This window comes from Schistocerca piceifrons, chromosome 2, assembly GCF_021461385.2.
Source record: "Schistocerca piceifrons isolate TAMUIC-IGC-003096 chromosome 2, iqSchPice1.1, whole genome shotgun sequence".
In the NCBI taxonomy this organism is placed as follows: Eukaryota; Metazoa; Arthropoda; class Insecta; order Orthoptera; family Acrididae; genus Schistocerca; species Schistocerca piceifrons.
Window position 1 is genome coordinate 402,813,910 of NC_060139.1, and position 21,106 is coordinate 402,835,015.

The 21,106-nt window shown below is 37.8% G+C and overlaps 1 protein-coding gene across 1 annotated transcript in view; it reads right to left on the reverse strand.

Moving 5' to 3' along the window:
• The window catches only part of LOC124775640 (dual specificity mitogen-activated protein kinase kinase 6), a 50,320-nt gene extending 33,095 nt beyond the window's left edge, over positions 1 to 17,225 (reverse strand). The window contains exons 1-4 of the mRNA XM_047250468.1: positions 17,030 to 17,225; positions 16,815 to 16,937; positions 16,654 to 16,705; positions 15,279 to 15,444 (exon numbers count right to left, since the gene is read on the reverse strand). Of these exons, the coding sequence (XP_047106424.1) occupies positions 15,279 to 15,444; positions 16,654 to 16,705; positions 16,815 to 16,821 (225 nt within the window). The 5' untranslated portion in view covers positions 16,822 to 16,937; positions 17,030 to 17,225. The remainder of the gene's footprint in view (positions 1 to 15,278; positions 15,445 to 16,653; positions 16,706 to 16,814; positions 16,938 to 17,029) is intronic.
• Positions 17,226 to 21,106: the final 3,881 nt, after the last annotated feature.

The window sequence follows — 21,106 nt, forward strand, 5'->3', positions numbered from 1 at the left end:
TGGTGCATATCTTAACTTCATCTTTGATCTCACCATTATACACTGCCACAATTGTTTGTGCTGTAAATAAGTTCTCATTGCAAACTGCCATGTATTTTAATTTTCTCTTCCTTTCAGTTTTTTTTTCAATTAACGGCAAGGAATTAGCACTGACTGAACTCACGAGATCGGCGTTCTGTACCTGTGTCTTGACGTGACGAAAAAAACATAGTTTTTATTCACTTCAAATAAACTGCTGTGTGACTGTGCCTGGGCCCATAACCTGTTATTGAACTTTAAATAAACACGGGGTTACAGTTTGAAAGTAAACATAAAAGCTTTTACTAACACACACAGAACGAATGTAACACAAGGGTACGCAAAACACATACACATAAATAGGAACGTCTATAAAAGTGTCCGTAGCAACTGCAGCAAAGGTAATATGTAGCAGAGGCATCAATTCTAAATTCCAACAGTAGAGGACAGAAGGCACCAAGGAAGTTTTGTGCTGTTACGAATCTTTCACATCTTCCAGCAATATTTAAGAGATAATGTAGCTTACTACTCAATGGAGTAAGAGAAGTTGCAGAATTATCAATGAAAACTGCTGGTAAAGATTCTACTGCTGAAAACTATGGTGACACGGACACAGTGGCCCATGTTGATACTAGTAAAGTACTAGATGTCAAAGGTTTGAGCAAATTTTGTCACAGTTGCGTGAAACGGATCCCAGATCATGAAACACAATATGAACTATAGAGAATCAAGTGCAGGGAGTTGTCAGCCTGTTTACCATATCAGCTGCCTCCTGTAGCCTAATATATGGGAAGTACCCTGGTGATGGGACAGTGAACCTTTCCTTCAGGATCAAAAATGTGCTCCACTTGCAACTAACACTAATGTGCAGAAGTTGGAATGTGTGGGACATGTACGGGAAAGACTTGGCCCTAGAGTTAAGAAGCTGACACAAGATCTGTCAGGAAAAATTATCTGATGAAAGGAATAAAACAAGAGGGTTACATACATTGCTTAGCAATAAGAAAGGATGCAGGGAACCTGAAAAACATGGGCCTTATATTTCGATAAAATGTCCACAGACAATAATCCTATCCACAACTTGTACCTGAAGGGAAGTGAATAATGGTGTGGCTTCCAACGGTCAATTGCTGGACATGATGAATATCATCACAAGAATTCTCTACCAATTGCTGTAACTGAAGTCATCAAATATATATTCACAGACCTTTCAAATGAAAACTTATTCAATAAATGTCTTCATGGTGATACCAAAACCCAAATGCGAGTTTTAACCAATGTGTATGGGAAAGATTGCCAAAAAGCATTTTTGTGGGAAGAAATGCAGTTGCTATTGGTGTTTATGATGCAGTTTCATGTTTTTAATGATGGTGTGCAAAGCAGAAAATATCTTTTAGAGAAAATACAACTAAGCCTGAAGTGAATGATACAAAAGCTTTGTGTGTGATAGAGAGGGCATAGTTTTTGGGGGTGACACAATCAAGAAGAGTTTCACAGAAATGTGAAAAGGAAGAAAACTGATACACAAAGTGAAAAGAGAAGCAGCTTATGGTGCTGGACAGGTCTAAAAGAATCCAAAACACAAGCAGAAACTTTAATGGGCATTTTCCGCAAAACAAATTTGTGTATATAGGTACATATAACAAAGTATAAGTCATATTACTTCCAAACTTGGTATGCTTACAAAACCCAACCTCCTAAATGCAAAATAGAATTTTCCGAATCTATTAAAATGTAGCAGAAATTGAAATAATTAACAACAAATTCTGAGTTTTTTCTAAACATCAAGCTTAAAATGTAAGTGTTTATTTATTTCTTCATCAATTAAATAAATTCCAGAGTTTCAAACATCTACAAGTATGCTTTGTACACATCGAAGAAACTCTTACTTATGAATAAAAGGGTAACTACATCATCAGGTGCATCCAAAAGTCAGTGAAAAAAATGAACAGTTTTACTTGAGGGTGAAAAAAACATCTGTTAGGTTTCGGAACTTTCACTACTATGAGTGTGAACATGGAATCCTTCCTGATGTGCTGAGAAAAAAATATAAATTTATTCGGAAAGGTACTGGCAGTGGAAATTAAAATGCCCTGTGATGCCTTTCCTGCTCTCAATCAGCCAGTTTGAACTCCCACCACAATACACAAAAAATGTTAAGAATACATCACTCTCAAGCTGCTGAAGCTCTAAATAGCATTTTTGAGCTGTAACGTAAGGCAATTATCAGCTATGTATGTAATGAGTGCAGATAAAAGTGATTTCACAACAGTTCATTGAGACAACTTAATTAATGTGATTAGTTTAAAACATTTTACAGATACTTAACGGTAGAGAAAGAAATGTAAATTCTAAATATTTGTAGTTAAAAGTTTCGTACGTGGAGTCTCACAGCATGCAATAGCAACTGAGCACTACTTAGAAAAAAATAATCTTCTATAGGCTTTAATAGCAATAAATACAGAATTCATATTAAATTCTCATTAAAAAACAAGTCCTTAAAATGCTATGACAACTGCACATACGCTGACGAAGAGAACTGGTAAAAAGTATACATAAGAGAATTTGTAGTAAACAGGTGGCAGCTCAGTGGTTGTGGCCTAGAATATACCCTAGAGGATCATAGGTTTGATCCCAATCAGTTCTCAGAATTTTTTTCCCCCCACTTGTCATTTCTCACACCTCTGGCTATGTTCAAGACTTAGAGTAAAACTAAATTGTGTGGCAGTTGTTATAGTTACAGCATTTTACTTGCCAATAATGTATAGCTATCAGTGTGTCAGACAATGAGCACAAAATGGATGACACTATGTTCGTTAGGAGAAGAGTCTATGAAGAAATTCCAGTAGGGTGTATTACTGCCATAGTTAACTTACACTATCGTTCTTACCAACTTAACATAAGCTACTCTCTCTTCCTCCATTTTCTTGTCATCAACGAAGTGAACAATATTGTTCACTTGAAGTTACAGTTGTCTACTCATTGATGATGTGAATTAACTGCTATCTTCAGTGTTATTTAAATCTGTATTGGAACAAGAAATGAACAAGAACGTAACAAATATTATAAACTACCATTTACACAGCAAATTCATTTTAAAAAATTATTTAAGCGCATTAAAATTTATACAAACCACCGCATACAACTTCGGGATAAATATCTATTGTCATCGTACAGGTCTGAAATAGGCATAAATTTTGGTTTCAGGCATCCAATTAGTATCTGCCTATTTTCTGTAACACTAAGCCTGATAAAATTAGTGCTTCAAGTTTCATGCGTTTCAACACTCAAACGTTTTGACACTTTCTTTTCTCCATATAATGTAATAATTGTGAATTTCATCTTAAAATTATACAGACATGTGTGAATGCTTTCTTGTTCCTCTTCTTAACATTGTTAGAACATTTTCAAACATTTTCGGTCACTATTTGTCCTATGTTCCGTGAATTAAAGTCAACAGCAACTTCTTTCCACTACTTTTCTTTGATGGCCATAGCAACCACCCATTTTTTACCTTATATTATTCTTTATACCAACCAAATATGAGTTCCAGCAGTAAATCTTCTGTGGCTGAAGGGAAGTTTGATATTTACCCTTTTTTCTGCTTACATTTCTCTATTATAACACGACACCTTTGCATTACCATCTGTGGTCAAAGTGTGAAAGTCATGTTAGACGATTTCTGTGGTTTTGCCAAGCTTTTTTTGTGCTACTTTAGATCAACACAAACTCCTTCAGTGGATTCACGTTTAGTGTTACACATTAGAGCGGACTCGAGAACAGAGTTCAATTTCTGAACTAAAGTCAAAATTGACCTCTAGTCAGCAACGTATATACACAGGGTGTCTCGCAAGACACCGGGGACGGGTCCGCAGGCTTCAAGGCATGGCCACCGCCACTGCGCCCAATAACCTGACACTAATCTACTGGCAGTCAGCTGCAGGTAGGCTTCCCCAGAGTTAAGCACAAACAATGTTACAATCTGATTAACTTAAGCTTACCTTTATTTACAGGATGCGCTCAAAATGATGTCCCTCTGTGGTTAGAGGGCAGTTCCTTCTCTAAATCCTCGCACAAACGAAAAAATGGCTGACATCGAAATAAGTGTCCAAGGAATAGAAAAGCAACCAGAATCACTCAACAGAGGAAAGTCCACTGGACCTGATGGGATACCAATTCGATTCTACACAGAGTACGCGAAAGAACTTGCCCCCCTTCTAACAGTCGTGTACCGCAAGTCTCTAGAGGAACGGAAGGTTCCAAATGATTGGAAAAGAGCACAGGTAGTCCCAGTCGTCAAGAAGGGTCGTCGAGCAGATGCGCAAAACTATAGACCTATATCTCTGACGTCGATCTGTTGTAGAATTTTAGAACATGTTTTTTGCTCGCATATCATATCGTTTCTGGAAACCCAGAATCTACTCTGTAGGAATCAACATGGATTCCGGAAATAGTGATCGTATGAGACCCAACTTGCTTTATTTGTCCATGAGACCCAGAAAATATTAGATACAGGCTCCCAGGTAGATGCTATTTTCCTTGACTTCCGGAAGGCGTTCGATACAGTTCCGCACTGTCCCCTGATAAACAAAGTAAGAGCCTACGGAATATCAGACCAGCTGTGTGGCTGGATTGAAGAGTTTTTAGCAAACAGAACACAGCATGTTGTTCTCAATGGAGAGACGTCTACAGACATTAAAGTAACCTCTGGCGTGCCACAGGGGAGTGTTATGGGACCATTGCTTTTCACAATATATATAAATGACCTAGTAGATAGTGTCGGAAGTTCCATGCGGCTTTTCGCAGATGAAGCTGTAGTATACAGAGAAGTTGCAGCATTAGAAAATTGTAGCGAAATGCAGGAAGATCTGCAGCGGATAGGCACTTGGTGCAGGGAGTAGCAACTGACCCTTAACATAGACAAATGTAATGTATTGCGAATACATAGAAAGAAGGATCCTTTATTGTATGATTATATGATAGCAGAACAAACACTGGTAGCAGTTACTTCTGTAAAATATCTGGGAGTATGCATACGGAACGATTTGAAGTGGAATGATCATATAAAATTAATTGTTGGTAAGGCGGGTACCAGGTTGAGATTCATTGGGGGAGTCCTTAGAAAATGTAGTCCATCAACAAAGGAGGTGGCTTACAAAACAATCGTTCGATCTATACTTGAGTATTGCTCAACAGTGTGGGATCCGTACCAGATCGTGTTGACGGAGGGGGGAGAGAAGATCCAAAGAAGAGCAGCGCGTTTTGTCACAGGGTTATTTGGTAACCGTGATAGCGTTACGGAGATGTTTAACAAACTCAAGTGGCAGACTCTGCAAGAGAGGCGCTCTGCATCGCGGTGTAGCTTGCTCGCCAGGTTTCGAGAGGGTGCGTTTCTGGATGAGGTATCGAATATATTGCTTCCCCCTACTTATACCTCCTGAGGAGATCACGAATGTAAAATTAGAGAGATTAGAGCTCGCACGGGGGCTTTCAGACAGTCGTTCTTCCCGTGAACCATACGCGACTGGAACAGGAAAGGGAGTTAATGACAGTAGCACGTAAAGTGCCCTCCGCCACACACAGTTGGGTGGCTTGCGGAGTATAAATGTAGATGTAGATGTACGAGCAGCCTGACATCTCCTGAACACATTAGCGAACACTCGACAAATTTTGGCTGCCAAAATCTGGGATAACTAGCCGAACCCTGTCTTCCAACTCTTCAAGTGTGTGGGAATTGGTTGTAGATATCTTGTCTTTTAACATTCCCCAAAAATAAATATCACTTTGATTTAGATCTAGAGAATGAGATGGCCTGACAACCCTTCTATCATCAAAACTACTTTGAATTGCTTTCATAGAAGCATTGGCGATGTGTGTGGTCTTGCACTGTCCTGCATGAAATAACCTATATCTTTTCGTTCTACAACTAAACTCTGCAACCCCCGTGAGATGCGTGGCAAAGGGTACACCCCGTTGTAACAGTTATTAGGGTTTCTTCCTGTTCCATTCACATGTGGAACATGGAAAGAATGATTGATTGAATACCTGTCAGAATGAATTGTTTCATGGTAAAAGAGTGGTTCAATAATTTGTCTTGCCCTAATTGCACACCATGCTCCCATTTTCACATCATGCTGAGATTGTTGATGTAATTCATGAGTATTTTCAGAGCTCCATCATCATTTGTTCTGAGAATTTGCATAACCTGACAATGCAGCCATACTTCTTCAGAAGAAATAAAGCATGTCAGGACCAACTTGCCCATCATACACAGACTAACTAACAGCCAGTTGCAATAACGATGACAAGCAGCAGTATCCGAGTTCCTCAGTTGATGCACTACTGTTATTTTGTATGGTTTCAATTTCAGTTTGCGCACAGCTCTGTGAGCAGGTGCTTTTGACTCACCAGTCTGAAGTGCCAAAAGGTGCAGTGATTTTTCTCCGACTTCTTTTCAAGGCCTCCCCTATTTCATCAATTTATTTTCATTTAAAACACTAGGTTTTCTAGGCCTTTGTTTGTGTAACACAGATACAGTCTCTTGAAATTACTTCACTAATCTGTGTGTCACTGAATCATTGGGGGGACATTGCACACCAGGATATTTTTGTATGAATTCAAACTGACAGGAAACGCAATACAGAACACCCGAACATTCATTCGCACAGCATAGAAGACACGCACACAGTGTTTCTGTCCAAGGACTGGGCCCACTGACACACTGACAAGGAAAGTCCCAGACCATGTACAATCGCTAGGCAGGTCTAAGGCGTCTATTCAGTCCCCTGTTGTTTTCAATTTCACATTCAAGAAATCGTTCACACAGGAGAATTGTACAAACATACTGCCATTTGACCACCGTACAGACTCCTGTATGGACAACATAGTAATAAGCATACCTTGCATAGCAAAACAACTGAAAGATCTGAAAGCAAATAAATCACTAGGTTCAGACAGAATCTCAGATTTCACAAAAAGTACACTACAGCACTGTCCCATTATCCAGCTTGCATTTATTGTCAGTCTCTTGCCCAGCACAAAACCCCAATCAACTGGAAGAAAGTGCTGGTGACTCCAGTATAAAAGAAGGGTAAAAGAACGGACAAGCAAAATTACAGACCAATACCCCTAACTTCCGTTTGCTGCAGAATACAGGGTGATTCAAAAAGAATACCACAACTTTAAAAATGTGTATTTAATGAAAGAAACATAATATAACCTTCTGTTATACATCATTACAAAGAGTATTTAAAAAGGTTTTTTTTCACTCAAAAACAAGTTCAGAGATGTTCAATATGGCCCCCTCCAGACACTCGAGCAATATCAACCCGATACTCCAACTCATTCCACACTCTCTGTAGCATATCAGGCGTAACAGTTTGGATAGCTGCTGTTATTTCTCGTTTCAAATCATCAATGGTGGCTGGGAGAGGTGGCCGAAACACCATATCCTTAACATACCCCCATAAGAAAAAATCGCAGGGGGTAAGATCAGGGCTTCTTGGAGGCCAGTGATGAAGTGCTCTGTCACGGGCTGCCCGGCGGCAGCTGCAGTGCTTGAACCAATTTCAGACGATAAGGTTTCATAACTAACCTTTTTCGTAGGACTCTCCATACAGTTGATTGTGGAATTTGCAGCTCTCTGCTAGCTCTGCGAGTCGATTTTCCTGGGCTGTGAACAAATGCTTACTGGATGCGTGCTACATTTTCATCACTCATTCTCGGCCATCCAGAACTTTTCCCTTTGCACAAACACCCTTTCTCTGTAAACTGTTTATACCAACTATCAGGAGGTTTAACACCATACTTCGTTCGAAATGCACGCTGAACAACTGTCGTCGATTCACTTCTGCCGTACTCAATAACACAAAAAGCTTTCTGTTGAGCGGTCGCCATCTTAGCATCAACTGACGCTGACGCCTAGTCAACAGCGCCTCAAGCGAACAAATGTACAACTAAATGAAACTTTATAGCTCCCTTAATTTGCCGACAGATAGTGCTTAGCTCTGCCTTTTGTCGTTGCAGAGTTTTAAATTCCTAAAGTTGTGGTATTCTTTTTGAATCACCCTGTACTTTAACATATTCTCTGATCAAATACAATAATCTTCCTTGACACTGAGAAGCTTATGTCCATGAATCAGCATGTTTTAGAAAGCATCACTTCTGCAAACTCAGCTTACCCTTTTCTCACAATGTACTGAAAACTATCGATGAAGGGCAATGGACAGACTCCATATTTCCAGAAAGCATTTGACAATGCCGCATTGCAGGCTGTTGATGGAGTTAAGAGCATGTGGAGTAAGTTCAGAGATGAGTGAGCGACTTTAAGACTTGTTAAATAATAAAACCCAGTATGTTGTCCTCTAAGGCGAATGCTCTTCAGAGACATGGGTATCGTCAAGAGTGCCCCAGGGAAGTGTGGTAGGAATACTGTTGTTCTCTATACACATAAATGATTTGGGCAGCTATCTGTTGCTGTTTGCTACTGATGCCGTGGTGTACAGTAAAATGTTGAAGCTGAATGACCTTAAGAAGATACAAGATAACTCAAGACAAAATTTCCAGTTGGTGTGATGAATGGCTGCTAGCTGCAAATGTGGAAAAATGTAAGTTAATGTGGATGAGAGCAAAGATCAAACCTGTAATGTTTGGATACAGTATTACTAGTGTCTTCATCGACACAGTCAAGTCGTTTAAATATCTGAGTGTAGCACTGCAGGACAATATGAGGTGGAATGAGCATGAGGGAACTGTGGTTGGAAGGTGAATGGCCAACTTCAGATTATTGGGAGAATTTTAGGAACGACTGGTTCAGCTGTAAAGGACACTGCATATAGGATGTTGGTGAAACCTATTCTTGAGTACTGCTCAAGTGTTTGGGATCTATACCAGGTTGGAGTGAAGGAAGACATCAAAGCAATTCAGAGGCAGGCTGCTAGATTTGTTACCTGTAGGTTTGAACAACATGTAAGTCTTACGGAGATGCTAGAGGAATCAAATGGGAATCCCTAGATCAAAGGCAACATTTCTTTCGAAAAATACTACTGAGAAAATTTAGAGACAGACAGGCATCTGGAGCTGAGTGCCGACAATTCTATTGCTGTGAACACATCTTGTGCACAAAGACCATGAAGATAAGATACAAGAAATTAGGGCTCATATGGAGGCATATAGATAGCCTTTTTCTCTCACTATTTACAAACAGAACATGAAAAGAAATAACTGGTAGTGGTACAGGGTACTCTCCACCACACACTGTATGGAGGCTTGCAGAATGTCAATGTGCATGTAGATTCGACGCAATTGCAATGACGACGTCTAGCAACAATATTTGAAATGTTGACAAAAAACTCAAAAGAAAACACCAGTACACTCAATCACACAGTGTAGGGGGCACATGCTAAGTATCTGTATCCGAGAACTACGCAGATGCAGCAGCAACAGCCAGCAAATGCGCTCCACAACTTGCGGTCCCTCCTGGGTGTCTTTCGTGACACACCCTGTAACGGCCCTTAGTTTTAGCATCTTGGATCTGTACATCTATAGCACACACTTGTTTTGTGATAACAAGCCACCATCATCCAGTGTGCGCTCAGGACCTCAATTGGCGACAGGTGGAGCAGAGGGGCAGAGGGGGCTGGGGAGTGGCACCACTAACAGAAATCTTGCAGTGAATGACAAATGCACAGACGAGTCTCCACCAAATCACAGTGCGCTCACTCGCTCTCAATAGTTGCACTTTAGCAACTACAACTATAGATCCTAGATGGTTTGGGTTTGATTGCAACAAATCTACTTTCTTTTCCTTTTTGGGTGGTGATACAAGACTTACTGTTAACAATACAGATAAATAACTACGGTTTTGTGAGTTATTAATTCATTTTCTGTACATGGTAGAAAATATAATTCACTGCAATAAGTTATGTTGTCATGTAAAAACAAGTCTCTAATAATGAGCCATGAAGGATAATTGTGGAATATTATTCCAATGAGGTAAGTGTTAGCGACAGAAACCAACACCAAATATATGCCAGCACTGTCATCTGTGACCAGCCAAAACTTTCTGAAGATCTGAGAATGTAATTTCTCACAGCTAACGGAACAATGGGATGTATGAGCGCCCCATTTCCTAGCTGCACCAATTTGGCACGCGCAATTCCACACAATAGACTGTATTTGCAGACAGACAAAAATGTTTCATGAAATTTTGGTGCAACATCGCATTGGTGGAGTCCAGAAGAACTAAGAATATTCAGTGGTCAGCGAGGAGATAGGGAGTGCAGACACTAGTTTGTCAATGACCTAATAGTGACATCAGACCTTTGAGACTATACTGTACATCAGTTGTAGTCAACCTGGTCCCTACCACTCAGTAGTGGGTGTTCCAGGTTCCATAGTAGGAGGTAGGTGCTAAGGTATTTAAAAACATTTTAATTAGGTTTCCATAAAATTTTGACAAAGTGATTGGTAAGTAATTATGATCATATGCTTTAAGGTACTCTAACTCCATTTCACAAATTTTGTGAAGTTACTTCCATACTTTATAAATCACCATTACTAAGGCATCGGCAGACGGTTAGAAAATTTAACTACTCAAAAGACACAAAACTAGGCGGTAGGTAAACGTGGTTGACCATCCTTGCTTACTTTACTCATGCAAGAGAAAGCTGGTCCAATTATTCTGGTCTACTCTTTACAATTTATGTTCCCATATACCATTACCAAATGGCCAAACAACCTATGGAGGAGACAGAAGTGTAGTATCATAAAATGATTATTAAGTGGATCATGTATACAATTTTATTTCCTCCGTTCAAAATGTCTTTTGGACTGAGTCCAGAAATGATTGTAGAGAAGTCATTTACATACACATCAGAGAGACTCTGAAGAAAAACAACTTTGACACAAGAAAGCAAAGTAACAGTTGTGATATTATTGAAGGATGAGGTTAGTAAACAAAGTGATACTATTACTAACATAGGACATGAACTTCGAGATGTTACCAATGAATGACATCAAAGCATGCAAACCAATAGCAAAACAAAAACCAACAAACTAGCACCACTCCCATGGGAATATGGAGGACAAGGGCAGGGGTGGTCTTGTTAATGCTTTCAAGCACAATAAAAACTTGATAATAACAAACCACTGTGAGAAAATATGAGTTTTCATCAGGGATATAAATGTAACTAAAGACTGTGAAACGTATTTTAAAAATGAGTCTCATGACATTTGTTGGCTTCACCATCTCGCAAACTGTCACCTTCCAATCTAATCTGGCTTCATGTTACACTACAAAGCAGTCTATTAACACAAACTTATTATTATTTCTTTCTTGTCTCAGACGTTATGCCTGGTTAAAAATGGAAGGTGACGTGGACCTTGATCAAGTGTGACTTCCTTTTAACTGTACGGTATATGTTACATTGCATTTAGGAACTTTCGGGTAATTGAACAAGTTTCAATAATTACAGATTTTTGTAGTTGATATATAAGTTTGGATGTAGCTGTATTGCATTGATGTACTGGTGGATATTGTGTGGTATGACTCCTGTAGTTGATAGTATAATTGGTATAATGTCAACTTTATCCTGATGCCACACGTCCTTGACTTCCTCAGCCAGTTGGATGTATTTTTCAATTTTTTCTCCTGTTTTCTTTTGTATATTTGTTGTATTGGGTATGGATATTTCGATTAGTTGTGTTAATTTCTTCTTTTTATTGGTGAGTATGATGTCAGGTTTGTTATGTGGTGGTGTTTTATCTGTTATAATGGTTCTGTTCCAGTATAATTTGTATTCATCGTTCTCCAGTACATTTTGTGGTGCATACTTGTATGTGGGAACATGTTGTTTTATAAGTTTATGTTGTAAGGCAAGCTGCTGTTGTATTATTTTTGCTACATTGTCATGTCTTCTGGGGTATTCTGATTTGCTAGTATTGTACATCTGTTTGTGATGTGATCTACTGTTTCTATTTGTTGTTTGCAAAGTCTGCATTTATCTGTTGTGGTATTGGGATCTTTAATAATATGCTTGCTGTAATATCTGGTGTTTATTGTTTGATCCTGTATTGCAATCATGAATCCTTCCGTCTCACTGTATATATTGCCTTTTCTCAGCCATGTGTTGGATGCTTCTTGATCGATGTGTGGCTGTGTTAGATGATACGGGTGCTTGCCATGTAGTGTTTTCTTTTTCCAATTTACTTTCTTCATATCTGTTGATGTTATGTGATCTAAAGGGTTGTAGAAGTGGTTATGAAATTGCAGTGGTGTAGCCGATGTATTTATATGAGTGATTGCTTTGTGTATTTTGCTAGTTTCTGCTCGTTCTATAAAGAATTTTCTTAAATTGTCTACCTGTCCATAATGTAGGTTTTTTATGTTTATAAATCCCCTTCCTCCTTCCTTTCTGCTTAATGTGAATCTTTCAGTTGCTGAATGTATGTGATGTATTCTACATTTGTGGCATTGTGATCGTGTAAGTGTATTGAGTGCTTCTAGGTCTGTGTTACTCCATTTCACTACTCCAAATGAGTAGGCCAATATTGGTATAGCATAAGTATTTATAGCTTTTGTCTTGTTTCTTGGGGTCAATTCTGTTTTCAGTATTTTTGTTAGTCTTTGTCTATATTTTTCTTTTAGTTCTTCTTTAATATTTGTATTACCTATTCCTATTTTTTGTCTGTATCCTAGATATTTATAGGCATCTGTTTTTTTCCATCGCTTCTATGCAGTCGCTATGGTTATCCAATATATAATCTTCTTGTTTAGTGTGTTTTCCCTTGACTATGCTATTTTTCTTACAGTCCAAAAGCCGTATTTATATCTTTGCTGAATACTTCTTTTATCTTTAGTAATTGGTTGAGTTGTTGATTTGTTGCTGCCAGTAGTTTTAGATCATCCATGTATAGCAGATGTGTGATTTTGTGTGGGTATGTTCCAGTAATATTGTATCCATAATTTGTATTATTTAGCATGTTGGATAGTGGGTTCAGAGCAAGGCAGAACCAGAAAGGACTTAATGAGTCTCCTTGCTATATTCCACACTTAATCTGTATTGGCTGTGATGTGATATTATTTGAATTTGTTTGGATATTAAGTGTGGTTTTCCAATTTTTCATTACTATGTTTAGGAACTGTATCAATTTTGGATCTACTTTGTATATTTCCAATATTTGTAGTAACCATGAGTGGGGTACACTATCAAAAGCTTTTTGGTAATCAATGTATGCATAGTGTAGCGACCTTTGTTTAGTTTTAGCTTGATATGTCACCTCTGCATCTATTATCAGTTGCTCTTTACATCCTCGTGCTCCTTTGCAGCAGCCTGTTTGTCCTTCATTTATAATTTTGTTCTGTGTTGTATGTGTCATTAATTTCTGTGTAATGACTGAAGTTAATATTTTGTAGATTGTTGGTAGGCATGTTATGAGGCGATATTTAGCTGGGTTTGCTGTGTCTGCTTGATCTTTAGGTTTCAGATAAGTTATTCCATGTGTAAGTGTATCAGGGAATGTGTATGGGTCTGCAATGTAACTGTTAAATAATTTAGTTAGATGTGGATGTGTTGAGGTGAATTTCTTTAGCCAGAAATTTGCTATTTTATCTTTTCCAGGGGCTTTCCAATTGTGAGTAGAATTAATTGCTTGGGTGACTTCATGTTGCAAAATTATCACTTCAGGCATTTGTGGTATCATCTTGTATGTATCTGTTTCTGCTTGTATCCACCGTGCATGCCTGTTATGTTGTACCGGGTTTGACCATATGTTGCTCCAGAAGTGTTCCATGTCTGTTATGTTTGGTGGATTGTCTATTTTAATGTGTGTGTTATCTATTGTCTGGTAAAATTTCTTTTGGTTTGTGTTTAATGTTTGGTTTTGTTTCCTTCTATTTTCACTTTTTTTGTATCTTCTAAGTCGTTTGGCCAATGCTTGTAATTTCTGCTTCTTTTCATCTAATTGCTCTATCGCTTCTTGTTGTGAGATTTTACCTAACCTTTTTCGTTTTTTGTCTGATATTTCATTTCTTATAAATTGTGTAGCTGTCCGATGTCTTCTCAGTTTTTCTATTCTGATCTGTAGCCTGTGTTGCCATGCTGGTTTTGTGGGTTTCTTCTGTGTGCTGGTTGGTTCTGATCTCTGCCTATGTGTATATTTAGTGTAGTGAGAGCTCCTATATAAACCAGTAGTTGTAACTCTTCCATAGTAGTGTTTTCATTTATTTTGTTGTGTATGATTGTGTTGATAGTTTTTATTGTTGTTTCGACATGTGGGTTATTTGGCGGTCTATGCAAGAATGGTCTAATGTCTGTATTTGTGTCTTTGTATTCTATATATGTCAGCTGAAATTTTTCTTCTATATCTAACATTCGTGTTCTATTTATGCTTGTTCTGGTGGCTGTCTTACGATTTCGTTTTCCTCTGACTGTTTAATTGATTATTAGTGCTGGCAGTGACATGTTTACTTTTTGCAAGCTGTTATGAAAAATGCAATCCTTAATATGTAAGCAGTACTTGGCAAAAGTTCTACACACATAGTGTACTCCACATATTTTTCATACTTTATGAATGACATACACAAAGTGCGCATCAAAATTGTTCACTATGTAAGACACATTGCTAATTATCCTGTAGTTTTGGTTTTTACACTGAAAAGTGTGTCAAATATGGATGAATTTAGACATTAGTCAATACTACAGACCAGTTACAACTGTCATTTCACACTCACATTCATTGGCTTTGCCAACTCTAACCACATTTTCACTTCACAGCATAACATCATGACACCAGGCTACACTACAAATCACTCACCACAAACCAACATATGAGTGAGAGAGAGAGAGAGAGAGAGAGAGAGAGAGAGAGAGAGAGAGAGCGAGGGGGGGGGGGAGAGGAGGAGACTACTACACACTAGCCAGGATCTTGCTCATCAGCCAGCTCCATCCACAATAAACAGTGTCAATTATCGTTATTTTCTCAGTAAACATAAACTCAATGGTACACACATTTTGCAAATTAAAAATATAGGGCTATTAGTAATACATTCACTCTCCTTCATAACCATATCATCATTTCTATACATAAAACAATGTGCACACCTCAACAACTCAATTTTACTGTACATCTATAAGCATATGATGCATAAAGGAAACTGCAGAAAAATTTTGGCGCATACACTGCATAATTCATCCCATGAAAAAACGAGATATTTTCCCAGTCTCAGACACAATTCCAGAAAAATCAGAACTATGACTTACCTTTACTGCCATGATTGTTCCACTAGGAATATGACGCATTTTCTCAACAACACCATAGGCACCACTGCCAAGGTCAGAAATTTTCTCTAGATCATCAGCCTCTACAACAAAAGTCTTCTCTCCAATAGTAATTGTTGTTCTTTTATCAAGGTTTCGTGGTGGGGTTCTACATCATAAAAACTCTAATCATCCATACATTCATCATATTTTTAATCATCATATCAACTAGGAACAAACATTTGACCATAACAAATAAGTAGTTAAATTTTATTTGGGGCCTTCCATGAAACTCTACAATGCAAGCCCTTAATAATACCTAAAAGAGAAAATTTACAGCATACAGTAATCTGCTGAATGTCTAATGAAGAATTTCTAGAAAATTCCTGCATGGACATTAAGCATCCAACTCAGGAATACACCTAATTGGAAGTATCTGCATTTGTACTTAAACCATCAAATGATGTAGGTCTGTGTCAAAGGATAGAAATTAGACATCAGTATCTTCTAGTCCCTTCTATTACATGTGTGAGCAGTAAAATCTCATTTAAATGTCAGTCATTATACATGATATACACATGAAACAAAGGGGATTTTTTAAACTGTCTTAGAATACCTGCCATCAGAATTTCAATACTAGGAGTAAGCACTGTGTTCTGCATAACACATAGCCTGCTGTGTCTCCGAAAGGAATTTGTTGAAAACAGTACACATGGAGCAATACACATTTACTTTGAAAAATAAATGTGTGTGTTCCACAGATATCAATACTATGCAAAAGATCTAGTTTGGTGACTGAGCACTCTTGAGCTATAATACTGTATCAGAAAACTAACAGTCTCAAACAAATTATAATTTCACATGAACTGAAATGTATCATGTATTACACACAAGATTAACATGTTGGGAAGGCTACTGTCAGTAAATCTTCAATTCCCTGACAGACAATTTAAGGGAGTCTTCAAAGTCATAAATATTACTGGACTAGCTTAATTCCTAATATCAGCTCACACTTAACACTAGTTTAATGAAGTTAAACCTAACCTCTGCCATGAAAGGAAAAATTAATGACTGATAAAAAATTTAAGGATATAGGATATCTTGATAACATCATACATTATTCTGAATTGGGGGGGGGGGGGGCACCTGACATTACCATCAAATCAAATCAGATTCAGTTATTCGGCCAACGATAACACTGCTGTTAAAAGAGGCATCGTCAGTGTCAAACCAATCAGCACATCTTTTTGTTCTCAATGTATTATCACAAGCGTGACAATTTATTGATGAGATATACGAAACTAATGCATCGAAAAATTCATTAAACTTAAAAACAGTATGGCTAAACAAATTTTCCTTACAAATATAGGGCACTTACAATACTGGCGGTGAATCGGGTACAACTACTTTCAAAACCGTCTTTCTTCGAGCTAGAAACAATAACAAGATAAATTTAATATGAGAGCTTTTTTATGAAAATGCGTCTTTTCGATACTAAGTTACTAAAATCTATAAATGTATTTAGATAAATTACTACACCTGTCATGATTTATTTTTTCGTCTGGCAGCGACGTAAACAGGAGCCTCGTTACTTCCGTTATAAACAGCAACCCTCAAATTTCTCGTAAATTTTGCGATTTTCTACATGCGTAGCTCTCCTGCCTACGTTTTGGTCAATGCCAAGTAAGTTTTCTAATCAACCATAACAAACGAGTCACAGTAAAATATAAAGAAAAACGCCAAATTTTCACTACCAGAATATTGTGACAAACATTCCATGCATGTAGTAGTAGAAACACACAGTCATTCCCTCACGAACATAGAACTTTAACAACCACCTACATCTACATCCTCACATAACAACAAATAAGGGTACACGAATATACACCGCCACTATTTTCACCGCCATTAACAAGCCTCCACTTATTATATTTCAATGTCAAATCTGTGGCCTGGCCAAAGATAAGCTTCTAGCGCGGAATCATGACCAGCTGCCCAGGCAGCCGTGGCGCGGAACATTTTTGCAATGCGGCATATCACAAGGCAGCACATTTCTTGAATAGTCTTTTATTATTTTCAAGTTTCTTGGTGCCAATTGAAGTCGGAATCACAAATCCAAAATAGGAATTTTTTCACTTTTAAAAAACAAATGGTAAGTTATTATAGTAATAATAATCACAGTGCAAATCTATCGCTGAGGTAATGAAAAGCAGTGAAGTATGGAATCTTTACTCTTTCATTTATGTTACTGAATACCTCGAAACTCAAAGAACAGCTAACTATATTGCAAGCCTGGATTTATGTTAAGAACATATTTCTCATAATCAACTGATTACTTGGACTAATAGACCATATGACAGTTGATAATTAAATAAATGGCTAAAAGCCTTGGGAGTTAACAGAAATTTATCCAAGGAAGGCAAACATCACAACTTGGCAGACAGATTGTTAAATGTGGAAAGAAGATTTGCTCAGATATAAGAAACGCGTAGGCCTGGCTGTGGGAGTTGTAGATTTGAACAAAAGTACTCAAATATTAGGGCACCAATCACATCTGCGCAGATAAATCGTAGCGAGTGGACAGGAGATCCCCGCAAATCTGATGCGCGAAACGAGTTTGAGTCAGCTGTTTGTTCAGTCTAGTGTTTCTCGTTTGTGTCTCCACAGGGAATTTGAAATTGGCAGATACACGTCATGCTCTAGAGAGTTTATTGGTGAACTGAGTAAAAGGTCTACGAATCACGCAGGTTTCCGGGAAATTAAACGCAAGGACTACAGCGATCGAGACAAGAATGCGAATTATACGAAGTCTCAAACACGTCTGAAATTGTAAAAGTATCATGTGTAACATGTCGAATTGATATATTAGGAGATTGAGGTGCTTTACATGGCTACATAAAGTCCTCTTTCAGAACAGCCTAAATAGCTTCGCATATGTTGGGTATGATTTCACTCCATACTTGTTTCGAAAGTGCGTTACAAAATTCTAGATCCTTGGAGTGTCTCTGGCTACCAGGAACTTTGTAATCGCCAACCTCTCATGTGGAGAAATTGCTGTCGTCAAAGAAGTATTTTTTCGTATCATACGATAAATTGTGAAGGTTAAGAGATAATTATACGTTTCCCAGTCCATCCGAAAATAAGTACGTCAGTCGTCGGGTACGCCGTGAAACCCAAGAGGTAAATTTATGTGCGAAAATTACCTTCACTGAATCAGCAACTGTGTAGATAATTTTGATCGGTATTTCTGTTTCTTCAATTTTGTTTCCATTTTTGTGCAACACAGACCACAACAAATTTTCTCCATTATGAATTTACACTCTGAGGCTGCGAGAATGTAATCGCTTGTCACTGAAATTTCTTTCTTAGACCGACAGATGGCAGGCGAGCAGTAGATTGAAATTAGTGTCGTATGCACACACGACATTTGCAGCAATTTGTAGCATGCAAAGAAATTTGCGTAGGTTGATCATTGCGTGTGCAAGGACATAAAAGGTTGCTATCTTTATATGGAGAGTTGGAACATTTGGATATGTATCTGTTACGTTAAATATATATATCCAACCTTTAAATGATTGCGCAAAGATACATTAAAGGGCAGGAACTTCACGTAAGATCAAAAACAGAACTAATAATTTTTAAAACTTCACAGATCTCTAATACAAAGAACAAAAACATCAAAGATACTTGTACACATATAACAGAAACAGACATGAACTTGTAATATTATTTACAAACCCTTAACACTCTCCCACAAGTTCATATTTCATCAAAAAATCAAGAATTTAACTTAGTCTTTATTTTCATTAGTTACTTCCATCCCAATCAAAGTTTTCATTCTTGATAGCTTCTTTGCTGATAGCCCTTGGTAAGAATGTCAGCTGCCTGAACTTGTGTTGAAACATACTCGACATTGATCTTCTTCTCATTGGCTAACTGTCATACATACTGATAGCATGTTTGAATATGCTCAGAGCATTCATAGAATCCTGCGCCTTTGATAGCACTTTGATTGTCAATGTGTGAAGTAGGAACTGAACTCTTTTCAACAATGTCAATTTCTTTCAATAAAAGATCAAGCCATACTAAAGATTTACTTGCCTCACTGGCAGTAACAAATTCAGCTTCCATTGATGATTGTGCGACACATTTCTGTAGTTTACTTTTCCACATTACTTTTTCCACAATATAACTTCATTAAAAACGTCTAGTCAATTTTTCACCAGCATAATCAGCATCGCTATAACCTTCTATAGCAGAATTGTTCGTTTTCCTATACTGAATTCCATCATTTATTGTACCCCTCAAATAGCGAAGAATTCGTTTAATTAATTTTAGGTGTGCTTCAGTAGGCGAATCTTGTGCTCTTGAAGCAACATTTACAGCATAAACTAGATCTGGACGTATTCCCAGTGTTAAATATGTGAGACTGCCTATAATTTCTCGGTAAGTGTCGGTATCAGTAGCTGGTGGTGAATTACCAGGTATCCATCCAGGCTCAGTTGGTAATGATACTGGCTTTGCATCAGTCATATGATAGCTGGCTAACACTTTTCACATATGCAGTCTGATTAATCTTCATACAGTCATTAAATCTTTGGACTTGCAAGCCAAGATAACAATCCACTTCACATACTACCATATCAAACTCGTCATGTAATTGTTTTGTGTAATTATGAACTATTTCACCAGGTCCTATTATCAATCCATTATCCACTTGAAATAAAACGATTACATTTTCATTAAAATACAAACAAGGATCAGCACTACTCTCTCGCAAATTTGATTTCTTAAGATATAACTTTAAACACTCACACCAATATTCTGTTGCTTGCTTCGAAGCAATCTGCAAAAACGGCCTGTGCCATCATCATAAGCTTGTGGTTGTTGCATGTAAATTTCTTCCTCCAGTTTACCATTCAAGAATGCTGTTTTAATGTCAGATTGATTGATGTTCCAATTTCTTTGCACAGCAACACACAAGAGAGCTCTCAGAGTTTCGAACCTAATGACAGGGCTGAAAGTTTCAGAAAAATCAAGCCTTGGCCTTTGGCTAAACCCTTTTGGAACTAGCCTTGCTTTGTGCTGTACAATGTCATTGTGCTGTACAATGTCATTGTTATTATCCAATTTAATTGCAAACACCCATCGATTTCCAATAGCCTTCCTTCCAGCTGGTAAATCAACTAATTTCCAAGTACCAACCTTTTGATGTGAGTTCATCCATTGCAGCTTTCCAATTTTCTACATCTGAGTATTTCACTGCTTCATCATAGTTCCTTGGAACTTCTCTCAGCATCATTATCTTGGGTCGCTCAGGTTCATCTAGATAACGCATCGGTCTTCAAATTGTTTCCTGTCCCTCAAAACTTGATGACCATGTGCATTTTCATTCTCTTCTACATGATATTGATAATCCAGCCTTGTAATGTTTTCTTTTGATATTTCGTCATCATTAGAATCAGATGTTTCTGTATCATTCATAGTCGATAAGTCAACTAATTTCGTAACATCACTCTTCAATGATTGTTTCAATATTTCATCCTTGAATTTTACATCTTGGCTAACAATACCTGAATGCCTATCTGGAAGGTATACACGACAGTCACAGTCATCATAACCAACTATATAACCTTTCAAAGATTTGGCATCAAACTTTTTCTGTGCTGGAATCCAGACAAAACATTCTGTCTCAAATACTTTTAGATGATTAAACTGACTCTTCCTTCCCAAAAATTAATCTATTGGTGTCTTTTCTTTAACCATTGTTAGCCCAGTACGGTTCAGAGTAGCAGTAGCTGCAAGTACAGCTTATCCCCATAAAGCTGTTG